Source organism: Hipposideros armiger, unplaced genomic scaffold (genome assembly GCF_001890085.2).
Source record: "Hipposideros armiger isolate ML-2016 unplaced genomic scaffold, ASM189008v1 scaffold_256, whole genome shotgun sequence".
In the NCBI taxonomy this organism is placed as follows: domain Eukaryota; kingdom Metazoa; phylum Chordata; class Mammalia; order Chiroptera; family Hipposideridae; genus Hipposideros; species Hipposideros armiger.
The window spans coordinates 2,291,301-2,305,383 of record NW_017731606.1 but is presented as its reverse complement, the minus strand read 5'-3'; the positions used below and the strand labels follow the sequence as shown (position 1 = coordinate 2,305,383).

General features: G+C 45.1%; 1 protein-coding gene across 1 annotated transcript; it reads right to left on the bottom strand.

The window, feature by feature from the left end:
- Window positions 1-1,891: 1,891 nt before the first annotated feature.
- NRIP3 (nuclear receptor interacting protein 3) lies at window positions 1,892-10,950 on the bottom strand. The gene is made up of 5 exons (XM_019656200.1): window positions 10,905-10,950; window positions 4,603-4,749; window positions 3,822-3,874; window positions 3,616-3,710; window positions 1,892-3,320 (listed from the first exon to the last, which is right to left on the bottom strand). The coding sequence occupies exons 1-5, from the start codon at window positions 10,948-10,950 to the stop codon at window positions 3,305-3,307; spliced, it is 357 nt and encodes a 118-aa protein (XP_019511745.1). The 3' UTR covers window positions 1,892-3,304.
- Window positions 10,951-14,083: the final 3,133 nt, after the last annotated feature.

The window sequence follows — 14,083 nt, the reverse complement described above, 5'->3', positions numbered from 1 at the left end:
GCATTCTACCCCATGGGAATACAGACAGGTTGGCTGTGGGTTTGCAACTGCTCAAAAATACATGGAAACCTATGTAAGGTAGACTGTCACACTGTCTCAGGCATTCTGTGTTCTGTCTCTCTGCCTTTGCCTGTGACACAACAGACACGTTTCTTCAAAGAGAACAGCCTTATTCCTGATTGCTACCTGCTTGTGAATTGGTCTGACATGGTTGCTTCTCAGCTGGCGGGGCAGGCTGCATTTTTGTTAGAAAGGATTCACACATAGGCAGGGAATTGGACCAGATAACCTCTAAGTTAGTTCTTATTCTGAGGTTTTACAGACCACTCTGGAGGCAGCCTCCTCTCAATACCATCTCATCATCAGGTGACTCACCAGGGAATGATGAAGCTATAATCAATGCTGGTCTCCATCACTGGTTGTCACACCAGGTCAAAGGAATCACTTCTTCCATTGAACTCCTCTAGCATGTATTGACTGTAACATCTTGGCAACTAGCACAGGCTTCCTCGTGGTGTTATTTATCTTCTCGTGAACTGTCGACTCAACAACTACACTTGAATAACTAATAGATACCCCAAACTTCACTTGTTCAAAAATCAAACTCCTGATTCTTATTCCCTATCCCTAACCTGCTCCTGTATTCTTACCCATTTCAGTAAATGACACCTTGATTCTTCCAATTGCTAGATCAAAAACCCTGAGGTCATTCTTAACTACTCTTTTTTTCAGACCCTTAATCCAATCCATCAACTAAATTTGTTAGCTCTACCTTCAAAATATATCTAGAGCACGATCTTTTCTTGTTCCCTTCATTCCTATTACACTGCTCTGATCATTCTTCCCCAAGGTATTTTGCTCTCTCACTTACTTCATTATCTCCTAAAATGTAATCATATCAGAGAGGCCTTCCCTGACCATCCTATATAAAATAGCAAGACTCCACTCCATCCTACCCTGGCCACTGCACTCCCTATTCCCCTTACCCTGGTTTATTTTCTCCATGGCACTGATTGATACCTGATATATTATATATTTACTTGTTTTTATTTTCTGCTTTCTCCCCCCACAAGAATACGAGTTCCATAAGGGCAAGAACTCTGTTTTGGTCCACTGTTATGTCTTCAATGGCTAGATTATTGCCTGACATGTAATAAGTGTTCAATAAATATTTGTGGAATAAATTAATTAATCTATTCTGTCCTTCCCCCTGTAGAGATAAACTCCCTGTAGAGAAAAATTTTGCTATTTTCTTCTTTGTGGTCCTCGCACCTAGCAAGTGTCCTGAACACAGAAAGTGTTCAAATAATGTTTGCTATAATTAGAATGCAATCACGGCTCTGAAAATCTTCAGTTTGCATCAGATCCTGGTGTTATACTGGTATTTCATGCCCCACTTCTAAGGTGCCAAAGTTCTCTGGTCCAAAACATGTAGCATTATAGATGTCTCGTGGCATTATGAATGGCTAATCTATAGGGTACCACCCATGGTTGCTTCAACTGACAAAGATTCTGATCAGGTAGATCAGATACTGTGAGTACAGGACTAATCATTTCACGGTCAGTCGGCTTTGCTGTGTGTTCTGCCATCCTTCCCCTGGCCTTTATTCCTAATGCTAGAGAGTTTTGCTAAAGCATTTGGCTATAAGCAGAATTAATCATAGATAGGAAAGCAAAACTCTCCCTATTGCTGGATGACTAGGGATTTGGTCTGATGGTCAGTAATATAGGAAAGACTGCACATTCTTATGACACGACTGTTTTAAAAAATTTTAAAGAGTCCTACAAGTAGCAACTGATGGGAAAATAAAAGAGTCAAGTACCACCCCCTAAAAAGTTAAGTCCTTACCTCAGTGAGATGAATATTTATGAACCTGGCTACAACANTTGAAGGAGAAATTCCATTATAGGTATCTGTGTGCCCAAGCCGATACCCCAACAAAAATGCTTCAAGAAGTCCTTGTGATCTCCAACCCTTTGAGAGGGGTCAGGAAATATTGGGCAGTCAGAAAAGGTTGTCCCTCATCCTGTCAGCTCCTGCCTGCCTCTTTCCTTGTACCAGGATGGAGCTGAAGGATTTCCCAGCCCTCAATTCCCTGCCTGCAAGTTTCATTCCCGACCTCCATCCCAGAAAGGTTTCCCTATGTAAGCCTTCCCACCATCTGGTTCTACCTAGTACTCCCTTCTATTCTGGACCTGCTCTGGGTTTTTTCATCTTCTTTCCCTTCTCCTATGCCCAGCTACTTGAGTCCATGGCAGACAAATAACAGGCTGGGCAGAAATAGTGACTGGATCTTGGGAGTATCAATGTCTGACAATGATGCCCTGATCATTTACTGAAGCCTTCAATTCCATCTCAAAGAGTGATTAATGTTCTTCTGTCTCTGGTTCCTTCCCCCTCTTCTCTCCAAGAAGTTCAAGGTAAAAGACAATCTCATTCATCTTTGTACCCTCAGCTTCTAGGCACCAAGATACAAGATCTAGGCCTAAATGTGACAGCTTGGGGCAGGGGACTTTTAGTGGGCTTAGCACACAGGAGGGCTACCAAGATCCTCTTAGCATCTATCCCTAAAGTATATTATTCCCCTACCTTGCCTTTCTGCAAACCCTCACCTCTTCATTCTCCTCTCAAGGCTTGAAGACAAATGAAGCAGCATGGGAGAATGAACATAGCCTTGGCTTGTCAGGGCTGAGTTCTAGGTCCCATGTGCCACTGACTCAGCTATATGAGCTTAGACAATTCACTTGCCTCTCTGGATCTTTAAATGAAAGAGTTGAACTAGATTATCTCACTGGGCTCTTTCAGATTTCAGATCAATTCATATTTGAGAAATCAATGAATGAATTAGGAGAAATTTTAATTTTGAGACGTAAGTATCCTGCACCTCTCTAAAACAGTGAAAAGGAGGTAAAGGTCTGGTTCCTGTTTATTATAACATTTTAGCTATAGGAAAACAAGAAAGTATATCTATGGAGAAATAGACCCTGGCAGCTCCTATACTTGACTAATAAAAGCAAATTCCTGGAGAAAGCAGAGAAATAGGCCACAAGTGAGACCTGGCAGTGTCAGAGAGGTCTATAAATTAAGCGATCAAAGGAGTAAAAAACAATGGCTATAACCCGACAAGATCTGTATGCACAGACTAAAGTCTAGAGAGGTCTGGGTGGGAAGGGGCCCCTGGAGCTTCTATCAGAGAAAAGGACTTGGTCCACAGCAAGTTGCTACTGCATTTGGTTCGAACCCAGTTTTCTCAGTCTGTCAACCTGTGTATATGCACATGTGCAGACATGCTACAGGCTGTAGTTAGGCTTCTGAAGTGCTGAAATGAGAAAGAAACAGGAGAAATGATACCAAATTCAAAGAAGTTAGGCTGAAGGCAAGTACAAGTTTAGTTTAAAAGCATCTCATTTTCCCCACCACTCGGTGCAGTATCATCACTGCTCATTTTGAAATGTGGGCTAGAGAGTTCTGTGGGATGGTGGGCTCTGGGAGTGGGGAGGGGTGTATTTGTAGTATGACTGAAAGCCAAAGGCAGGACACAACCCAACATCCTGTGTGAGAACCCCTCTGGTAATAAGTGGATTTAACTTGATCTGACCTATCTGGGCACTCACTTATCTTCATTCAAGGAAACTGTCTCCACAAAAGGAATTTCTTCCTTGTCTGTCTTCCCCATGATCAGTCGGTGCTTATCCAAGTTTATGATGCACTGAAAACAAAGGAGAATCACTGGCCACTGTGATCTCACTTTGGGGGTATCTATGTAAGATAGCCCTACCTTAGAATGGAAGAATCAAATGGAAAATAAAATCAGTCATACCTTCAGGGATCGGAGAGTCTGGAGACCAAGAGACAAATTTTTCTCATTATCCTCTAATAAAAAAAAAAATTTAAAATTCAGCCATTTCCATGCTAGTTTAGAAGTCAGCCTTATCACCCACCATTAGATTCCATCCAACCAACCATCCATTCATACATACATACATACATACATCCAATAAATGTCTGTTGAGCATTTATTATTGGGCTGTTGGAAAAGTCATGGAAAAGTATTTTTTCTATGTTTTTCATTGCAAAAATGCATCATGACTTTTCCAACAACCCAATATATTAAGTAATTTCCCCAGATCATTATAGTTAAAAGGCAATAGAGCCAAGATTCAAATGCAACTCTAAAGGACAAAGGCCTTTAGACAAAAACCAGGAACATAGACTAGCCTAGAAAAGAATACATGAGGAAAAGTATAAGAGATGGTGGGAAATTATCAAGACATTTATGGCAAGGAGTAAGAGGATATTGCCCTCTTACCTCTAACTAGCTCATGGAAAGCTCTCAGGGGCCATTTTCACTGGCACGCAAAATGTTTGTTGGCTTGCCCCTTGAGTATTTTTTATCAAGAGTTACACACTCCTTTTTCTGAGTCATTCTCAACTTGTCTTTATGGAGCTCAGGGCCCAATTGGTAATTTGGGGGGCAAAAATTGGGACACAGTTTACAAAGAAGTTCATATTTACAGGCATGAGATCTCATGAAGGTTTAGTGGAAGCAGAGAGATGATCTACATTAGGGGTCCACAGGTCCAGTCCCCAATTCTACTCACCAACCACAGCTGCGAGGCAGTCCAGGCGAAGGGATCCCAGTGTGATCACTAGGTGCTCGATCTGGCCCACTACTTTCAGATGCCGGGGTAGAGAGAGCTTCTCTCCTTCATGCTTGTGAGATTTTACATGCTCCTTGAGTCTGCACCAGACGGGAAGATATCAGAATCCCTTTAGCAGAGGTTTCTCATAGAATCTTGTAGTGCTTACCTTCTAACCCATAGTTGGAATTTTCTAGGGATTTCCTGGGATTAGTTTACCAAAAAAGTGCTAGTGACCCTACACTTCTTGTTTCAGCACTTTGTCCTAAACCTGCCAGGGGATAGTAAAAAAGATAGATTCAGCTCCTGTTCTCAAAAATCTATGTCACTATCTGCATTGGTGAAAGACAAGAGTTGACACACTTAGAGAATCCTATTCCACATGCTAACATCCCCACCTGTGTGCAAGGCAGTTTAGTTAACATGTCCTTTTACCTATCTGTGGATAGCAGAGCTCAGAGAAGGTAGGTTAATCTAATTTGAGAAGATACTTTGTTCAATGTTTAATTTTCTCTTTGTCTTTTCTATTTCAATCTATCCTCATTAGGCTATATGTTTAACGGCAGTCGTACTTGATATTGATATAAGCAAGGAATATTGTGGAGAAAGTCTTAATTAATTTAACTTGCTTGTGCAGGGAAGGAAGGAAAGAAACAGCCAAGGTTTCACACAGTTATGTAATGTGATCGGAACAGCTAGCACCCGAGCTGTTATGGGTTGGTGGATAAATACTTAATTATGGACTTTCTGTGCCAATACTTCTACTTTACTCCATTTCCTCTCTTTTGGTGTTACAGCCCATCCAAAAGAAAAATAATTGCAGTTTTACAGATGGTTATTAATTCCTCTGGAATCATGGCAGTCTGCTGCCTAATTATATACCAGGATGTTATTAGTCTTTCTGGAACCATCATGTTGCACTATATCTCATCTCTTCACTGCATATAAAAGCTCAGGATCTTCTCACAAGAGCACTTGCATCCTAGACTCCCTCCACCACTCTACAATGTANAGATGAGATACAAAACCAGCTACTGCAGAGAACATAATGGGAGTCTTGGAGAAAATGAGCATTATGAAACAAATCTTAGCGAAATCTTTCACTAAGATCAATAGAGAGAATGCATTCTTAGAAAAGTGTATTAGGAATATTATGAGAGGGGGATACTGGTTTAGTGATGCTGCTTAAGTCACCTCAGTTCCTCATTGGAAGCCCTGTGTGAGGGTTTACCAAGCCTCTTATGCTTGCACCCTCATCACCCAAAACTCCAGCTTTGGTACCTGATGTGGCTGCTAAAAGCTGCCTTCCTCAAGCCAGCTGGCTCTAACATTGGGGTTCTGGGCACATATTCTTGCTTTGCCACCATTACCATCTTGCATGGTTTGGTACAATGGACAGGCATCAAATATATGCAACTTCATTGGCATCGTGTGATGACGAGCAGTTCATGGTCACGCACAGTGAGTTACCCACAAGGCTGCAGAGGGCTGAGCATGCAGGCCCGACCAGGGTTCACCACTAGCTCACACTCCTTACCGCCACCCTCTCCTGCTGGCCATGGCAGTCAGTCACACGTTGCTGGGCTCTGTCCTCCCTGGGGCATCCGTTCCATTTCCTGCTCAGCAACTTTTAATTAATTAAAAGTTAACTTATTTTCAACGACAAAATGTGTTTAATAAGGCAAAGCCAGCACCAAGCTTAGATTTGAGGTAGGTTTGTATTTCTGCTTTTTGCATTGTGGAGGGAAAACGACAGAAAACTCCAAACTGTGCCTTAAATTTATCCTTCAGCTCTAGGATAGAATATAGGGTCAGAAGATGGTCCAAGTCGGGGGGTGGGGTGGGGGTGAGGTAGGGTAGCTCTTCGAAATACATGTGAAACATTACACAGGGTTACAATTTGGGGTAATTTTCCCCCTCAGCCTTTCAACTCCTATTTCCTCCTATCTCATCCACATGGTGCCTAGACCATAACAATGAATGGATGAATGTGGGGGAGGTGTAGGGGGTGTGTGGGGGGGAAGGGAGGAAGAGGGAGGGGGAGAGGGAGAGTGTGTCTCTGTTTGGACATGATTCAGAGCATTGTTGATATTGTTGTTAGTTTGAAAGGACCTAAATCAATGACTTCCCACCTGGTCATTTGTCATTAGGCAGAGGGAAGGAAAAGATCTAAACAGATATATTCCAAGGGTCTGTATGAAACAACATGCAATCGATCAATCAGTTGTCAAGCCACAGCCCTGGTCCCCAATGCCCCACTGGTAACATTTTGTCTTGAATTATGGGCATTTTTAACTCCAAGGGCATTTAAGCTCCAAGGCAGTGATTAAAACACCGGTTAGTTCCACTTTACAACCACTAGGTGGTGCCTGCTCTAGGAATTGCAGAATGGCTGCTCACAACCTGGAACTTTGGTCAGCTTGGCAGACAGATGAAATGTCAAGTTCTAACAGGGAGACCACTGCATAGACGGTTGAGAGGCCTGACCATCGCACTGTATTTCTGAAGCTGATGTTGAATAATATTGTATGTCAACTATAATTATCTATACATATAGTCAAGGGAAGTGGAGTAGAGTGTGGGAATGGAGTCAATGGAATTGTAATAGATAAGTATGATATCGGGGGTGGGAGGGGTGTAAAGGATAACTATTGCATTGTTCTGTACAACTGAAACTAATAATAAAAAATAATTAAAATAATAAAAAAATAAATGTCAAGTTCTCGCTAGGTGGGTAGAGGAGCTTACCAGGGCCAGTGCTGCCAAACTTGGTTTAAGGAGCCGGTCCCCTGGGAGGAACCTGGACTCATGACTCCAATAATGAGCTCATTCTATCTAAAATAGTAACTGCCTCCCACCACCTACCTCCTCATCGTCTCTCCTTTCACTCTTCTTTATAACAGTTATCACACTAGACTTGACAACATATGTTTATTTGTTTCTTTTCTGTCTTCTTCCACCAGAATCTAAATTCCCCAAGAGCAGAGACTTTATTTTGCTCACTACAGTATCGCCAGCTCCTATAATAACTAGCCCTTAGTAAGCCCTCAATAAATATGGTATATAAATGAATGAATGAGCAAATATATAACAAAGAATTATGAGTAACTAAGGTCTGCAGTCACATCCTCCTAATGAGATATTCTGAAACCAAGCAATGCTAAGTTACTGTCATTGTTTGTAGTAGGTGGATTTAATTTGTGTCCCTTTTATAGAACACCTGGCCTGTGAATTAGAGTGGTTTCATTTTCTAAATCCATTTTGCTCCTACTCTGTTCTCTGGAAAGTGATCCCTGCTGAGTAGATAAGTTTTTGTGGAAGAGCATTGCTGGGCCATTAGGGCCCTGTGGGTGGTCTGCAGGCTGATCAAGGCTGCCCGAAGGGAGAAGGAAGCCAGGTACCACAAATATTCAGGACATTCCTGAGCTGGGCTCACAAGCCCCTGGAGTAGAAGATGTCACAGAAAGGAAACCTCACCAAGGCTTCTCATTTCCTATAGATGGGCCTCAACAGGCCAGACCTAGCACCTGAATTCAGAGGATGGCTTGCCTAGCAAGAAGGCCATAGGTAACAAGCCTCCTTCCACTTGATGAGGAACTGCTTTACTCCAACCTCACCTACCCATTTGCTTCCCAAATACAGGGTAAAAATGATATAGACGGGTCAAGTTCTTAGGACCCATCCTGCTGTGCGAAAGGAAGCCGAGATGCTGACAGCCCCAGTAAAAGGCATCTCTCCTGTCTTAGAAGAGTGAGGCTGGGCCTGGTGTGGACCCCTGGGTTTCCCAGAGGTCTGCTGCAGCCAATAGCCCTGGTGCATCTATTTCCCTGCAAAGACCTGCCCAAGGGCAAGCGAGTCCTTGCTTTGTGCGGTACAACCACCACCTTTCCCAAGTTACCACATAATTTTAAAATCACCTGCAAACCTAAATCCAGTGAGTGCCTGCAGACAACACACTTAACAGTTCGGAGAATGATTCAGAGGAAGCAATTTTCCACAGTGAAGATAATCAGCTGTTAGTGTGAAAAGACAAACATTTTTTCATTAGCACTGGAAACTCAAGGGAAAGGTTGCTAAATCCACGAATGCAGCACTTGAGTAAATGGCTCAAGAACAATATCCACAGCTGGAAGGAAGGATTTGTCCAGATTCCACCCCCACAGAGTTTTCCCACAGAACTAGCTGTCTTGGAGGGAAGGTGAAACTCAGCTCTGACTCTTCCTGTTTACTTAGTATGCAGCTCCCCGAAGTCCTGGTCCCTGTGCCCACATAAGGAACCCCAGAATTCAGAGCTCCCTCGTCTTCTTTTATCTCCATACCTTTCCCAGGTGACCTCAACCAGTTTCATGTCTTTATTCTGTGACGTTAAAATTTATATTTAGCCCTGACCTCTCCTGGGGCTTCATAGAACCAGTTGCCTATTTGAACTCTCCATTTGGATATCTAATAGACACCTCATACTTAGAATGGCCAAAACTGAACTCTTGGTCTTCCCTTTTTTCCCAATGTCTTATTATTGCATAAATAATTACCCTAAAACCTAGTGCCTTAAAATTACGATAAATCACTGATTTTGTTCACGAGTCTGTAACTTTGGCTTAAAGGGGACGGGTCTGTGGAGCATCAGCTGGGGAAGCTTGACTTGAGGCTTAAGACAGCTCGCTCACATAGCTGGCAGGCTCTGCTAGCTGTCACCTAAGAGCTCAGCTGGGTTGTGGTGGTGGTGGTGGTGGGGGGGTTGGTTCCTCTCCACGAGGTGCTATGGCTTCCTTAAGGTATGGGGACTGACTTCCCAGTGTGAGTTTCCCAAGGAGAAAAAGTGGAAATTGCCAGCGTCTTAAGTCCTGGGCCCAGAAACTGGTAAAACATTACTTCTGCCATATAATATTGGTCAAGCAGTCACATATAATATTGCCCAGATTCAAGGGGAGGGTTAAAGATCCCCAACTTTCCAAGGAAGGAGCATCAAAGAATTTGCAGACATGTTTTAAAACTGTCACATGTCCCAAACCTGCTCCTCCCCAAAGTCTTCTCCATCTATCCGTTGCCCAGGCAACTATGAGTCATTTTTGGCTGCTGTCTTTCCCTCCCCCTTCCATCCAATCCTTATCAGTAAGTTCTGTTGACTCTCCCCTGAAACATGTCCAGAATCCTGCTATTCTCTCATGTCTACTACTACTGCCTTAACCCAGACAACCTCATCTCCACCTGGATGACTGCTTGGCTGGTTGCAATAGCTTGTTAACTGCTCTCTGCATCCATGCCTGCTTTCTAAAATCTACTCTTCATACAGTAACTAGAGCTGTCTTTCAAAAACATAAATCAGATCATATTGTACCTCTGCTTAAACCCCTCTAAAAGCTTCACAACATATTTAGAATTAAACCTGAACCCCTCATTCTGGATTCCAAAGCTTGACGTGCTCTGGCCCCCGGCCTCATCTCGTACCACTTGCCTTCTCGCTGGTCTGTGATCCACACACATGCTTGTCCGTCCCTGACAGCCTTTGCACTGGGCTGTCCTCTATCTGGAATGCTCTTTCCCCTGATCTTCTCAAGGCTGAACCCTTCTTGCCACTTAGTTTCCAGTTGAAATGTCATTTCCCCAAAGAGGCCATCCACAATCCACAATCCTAAAGTGACCACACAGTTACCTGTTAGATTAACCTACTTTAATTTTAACATAGTACTTACCACTAGCTGATGACTAATTTGTTCATTGTCTGTCTCCTCCCACTAAAATGTAAGTTCCGTAAGGGCAAGAACCTTGTCTGTCTTGTCACCGTGCATCACTAAGGCCTAGAAGACTACCTGGCACAGAGCAGATGTTCAATACATATTTGATTTAGCAGGTGGCAACAGAAGCCCCAGCCAGCCAGCCTTCTTTCAACAGGACCATAACGTCAGCTAGGGTGGTTGACTTGTATAGAGAGGAAGTTTCAGGAGGGCCTCAGTGGCTCATGCTTATACTAGGAGCACAGCTCTGGTGCACGGGTCCACTCCTGGAGGATGCTTCACAGAAACCAGGTGTATGCAGCCCACTTCCAACCCCCATCGTATTCCCATCCCTAGCTTTCTTGTGAAATCAGCAGTACAGATTCACACAGTCATGAGCAGAAAGTTACTGATGTGCTTGGACAGGACGGCCCGGTGTAGCTCATCTCACCTCCACATCATTCAGGTCAATGACTCAGGTTATATTACATTTGAATTCTCATCTTATGGTNCCACTCCAGCGGTCGCCGCCCCAGGGTTCCCGCTCACCTGTCCACGCAGTGGCGGACCCCGGGATCACGGACAGCTGGGCCATGCCCGGAGTCCCGCCGTCTGCGACGCTGCTCGGCTTCGCAAATTGCAACCTCTGCGCCTTTCCCGAGCCCCACGCCCACACCCCGGGCTTGGGCGGACCGGCGGCACACTGAGAAGTTGGGATCGCTCAGGATTTCTCCAACTTCAGGTCGGTCCCCACCCACCAGGCCACGTGACTGGGGAGGGGGCAGCCCCTGCCGGCCGGCTGGAGCTGGCCCTACGGGGACCCTCCCTCCTGGTACCCTCTGCCTGGGTCCTGGCACCTGCGCTTCCAAGCCCGGGAAGCAGCGCCGGGCGGAAGCGGGTCAGTCTGAGGGTCCCAGCCTCCGCGCGAATGCGCACGAATGCGGGCCCTACACCTGTTCTTTAGAACACCCCGCAGAAAAACACGTTTTTCTCAGCCAACACTAGAGGCTTACCGTCTCTCCAGCATGTTTGTGGGAGCAATTGGAACCCGGTTTTCTTCGTGAATCTTTCATACTGTCAAGCCATTCTAATGGGGCATCCTCGGTTCTGGCCTCGAAGTTGTGAGAGTGCACACCACAGTCCCACCCTAGGGCACGTTTCCCACCCTAGGAACAACCACTACCCGCTCCCAGCCCATCTCACAGGAGCAGCCATGAAGCAGAAAGATCTGTTCTTTGTAGAGAACTAACAATAAAAGCAACAATAACATTTTCTGAACCTTTTACCATGTGCCAGGTATTGGAATAAATGCTTAAAATGTAGCAGCTCATTGAATCTGGGCAACGGCTTATGAGGTAGTATTATCATTATCCACATTTTACAGGCAAATACCTGAGACCTCTTAACTGGTCTCCTGAATGTGCCTTGGTTCCCTCCCAATGCCTTGTTTGCTATTGCCAGAGTAATCTTTTAATTCACCTCCCTGCTTAGATCACCTCAACAGGCTACCTATTGCTCTTATAAAGCCCCACATTCTTACATGGTCTGCCCCCATCTGCTTCTCCACTCTGTACTTCAGCCTCATGAGCCGTCTTCCAATTCCTTGGAGGAGCCATTCTCCCTCTTGCCAAATGGTCTACCTTTGAATATCCTGTTGCCTCTGCATGGAATGCCCCCCACCCCCAACTCTGTTCAGTAAACAGGCAGACCTCAGCTTCATTATTGTTCCTTCCAAACCTCAGCTGAAATTACCATTTCTTTAGGAAAGCCCTCTCTGACTTCCCACAGGCGAATTCTCCCAAATTATATACCATGCATCTCTCCTGGGCATTTCACCTTTTTTATGGTGGTGGTGTGTTATTGGTTGTTTGATTAATACTTATCTCTTTCACTAATTGTAAGCTCCAAGAAGGTAACTGAGTCCATTTTTTTTCCTTACCATTGAATCCCTAACACATAGAAGGCTCTCAATAAATGCTGGGTGTAAGTATGGCAAAAAGTTAAAGTCTTGCCCAAGAAAAGCAAGTAGTAAAGCTGGGCTTTTAAACCCAGGACTGACTGCCCCCAGAGCCTGTGCTGGACTTCTCAGACCTGGAAGGGCTGGGCTTGACCTCATGAACCTGCTTTTCCCCCCGCCATTCCTGCCTTTAACACTTGCCCTAGATTCAGAGCTCACAGACTGCTTGTGGGAAAATAAATCCAGAAGGCCAAGAGGCTGCTCACCTCCCCTGCTCCCCACCTACCCTCATACAGCATGGAGGGCAGGGTCTCCTGGAGAGGAAGGTGAAGAGGGGGTAGGATCGCAGCTCACCTCCTAGTTCCCTGGCACACTTCCAGCAGTGAACAACAGTGGCTGCCCTGGCCCCTCTGTCCTGTCGCCTGGATCCCTGCCTGGTCACTCCTCCAGACGCGAGTCACCTGGGGAACAGTGAAAGACAGCCTTGCCTTGTCTCTCTAGGACAGGTGCCCTGGAGCTCGGCAAAGCATCAGGACAGGCCTAACAGTAAGGGCCCCTGGGGCTCAGGCTAATACAGCTCCTCTCCTCTGGGAGGAAGCCAAGCAGGCAGATTGCAGCTCCCCACTCCTCAGGCAGCTCAGCTCAGTCTTGCAGCCTTTTTTGCTGAGGATGGCCCAACACAAGAAAGGGGCTCCATTCATAGTTAGAACCCTCCCTCCCCCAGGGAACACCAGGAAGCTGAATCTCTCTAGTTGAACTGGAATTTGTCCATATCAAGTGTTGCTGAAAAATAAATAGGGCCTTGGCTAGATGTGGGATTCCTTTTTGTGAACGCAGAGCCCTTTGCTGTCTCCTGCAATTGGATCTGTGGCCACACCAGTTGGTCCCCTCATCTGTCAGAGATCTTCCTTAGCCAGACTGATACCATCATTGCCCTTAAGCATGGGTCAGTGTGATGAGGCCAACGCAATTCCCTGCACACACTGAGTTTCTGCAGCCTGCAGACTGGCTACTCCTTTTGAAGAGCATCACCTCTGCGCAGTTTATCCAGTTTGCCCAAATGGCTTTGAGCAAGTGACTTCCTACCTCTAAGCCTCAGTTTCCTTATCTGTAAAGTGGGTGCAGTGAGATTACATATAAAATTGGGCTTTGTAAACTCTGGAGGGCTGTCTCAACAGAAAAAGATCATTATTAATTCTCCATATAGGAACCTCCCCTGCCCCATTGACCCATCTTGAAAGAAGTACAATATAGTTGTTAAAAGCACAGGTTTTGGAGTCCAATACACTAGGTTTGAATCCCTGCTCTGCCACTTACCAGCTATGTGATTAGTAAGTTACCACATTACCATGAATTTCAGTTCCTCATCTAGAAAATAATGCCAGTAACATATTTACCTTTCAGGGCTGCTGTGAGGGTTAAATGAAATAATACACATAGTATATCATGGCATATAGTGAGGACTCAACAGAAGGTAGCTACCATCATTACCTGGAACAGCTTCAGGAAAACCTGTAGTTAGGTTGCTGAGCCTCCGAGTGGGCCCTGGTCTATGCTTCCTCCAAGCCTCCCTACAGAGCTACAGGCAGTGCAAATCACACCTGAGCACCTTTTACCCCCTACCTACACACACACACACACACACACACACACACACACACACACACAAGCAGAGGCCTTGGAGCAGAGGCCTCCCGAGCAGGGGCCAGGCAGCTCTGTCCCACTCCTTGGTGCCTCTAGATTCTGAGTTTACCACATCAGGTGGCTGTGC

Coding starts and splice junctions, on each gene's coding strand:
- NRIP3 (XM_019656200.1), bottom strand. CDS start 10,950: ATGGCCCAGCTGTCCGTGATCCCGGGGTCCGCCACTGCGTGGACAG. Junction 4,750..10,904: donor GTCCGCCACTGCGTGGACAG/GTGAGCGGGAAC, acceptor ATCTTCCCGTCT/GGTGCAGACTCAAGGAGCAT. Junction 3,711..3,821: donor AGACTCTCCGATCCCTGAAG/GTATGACTGATT, acceptor CTTTGTTTTCAG/TGCATCATAAACTTGGATAA.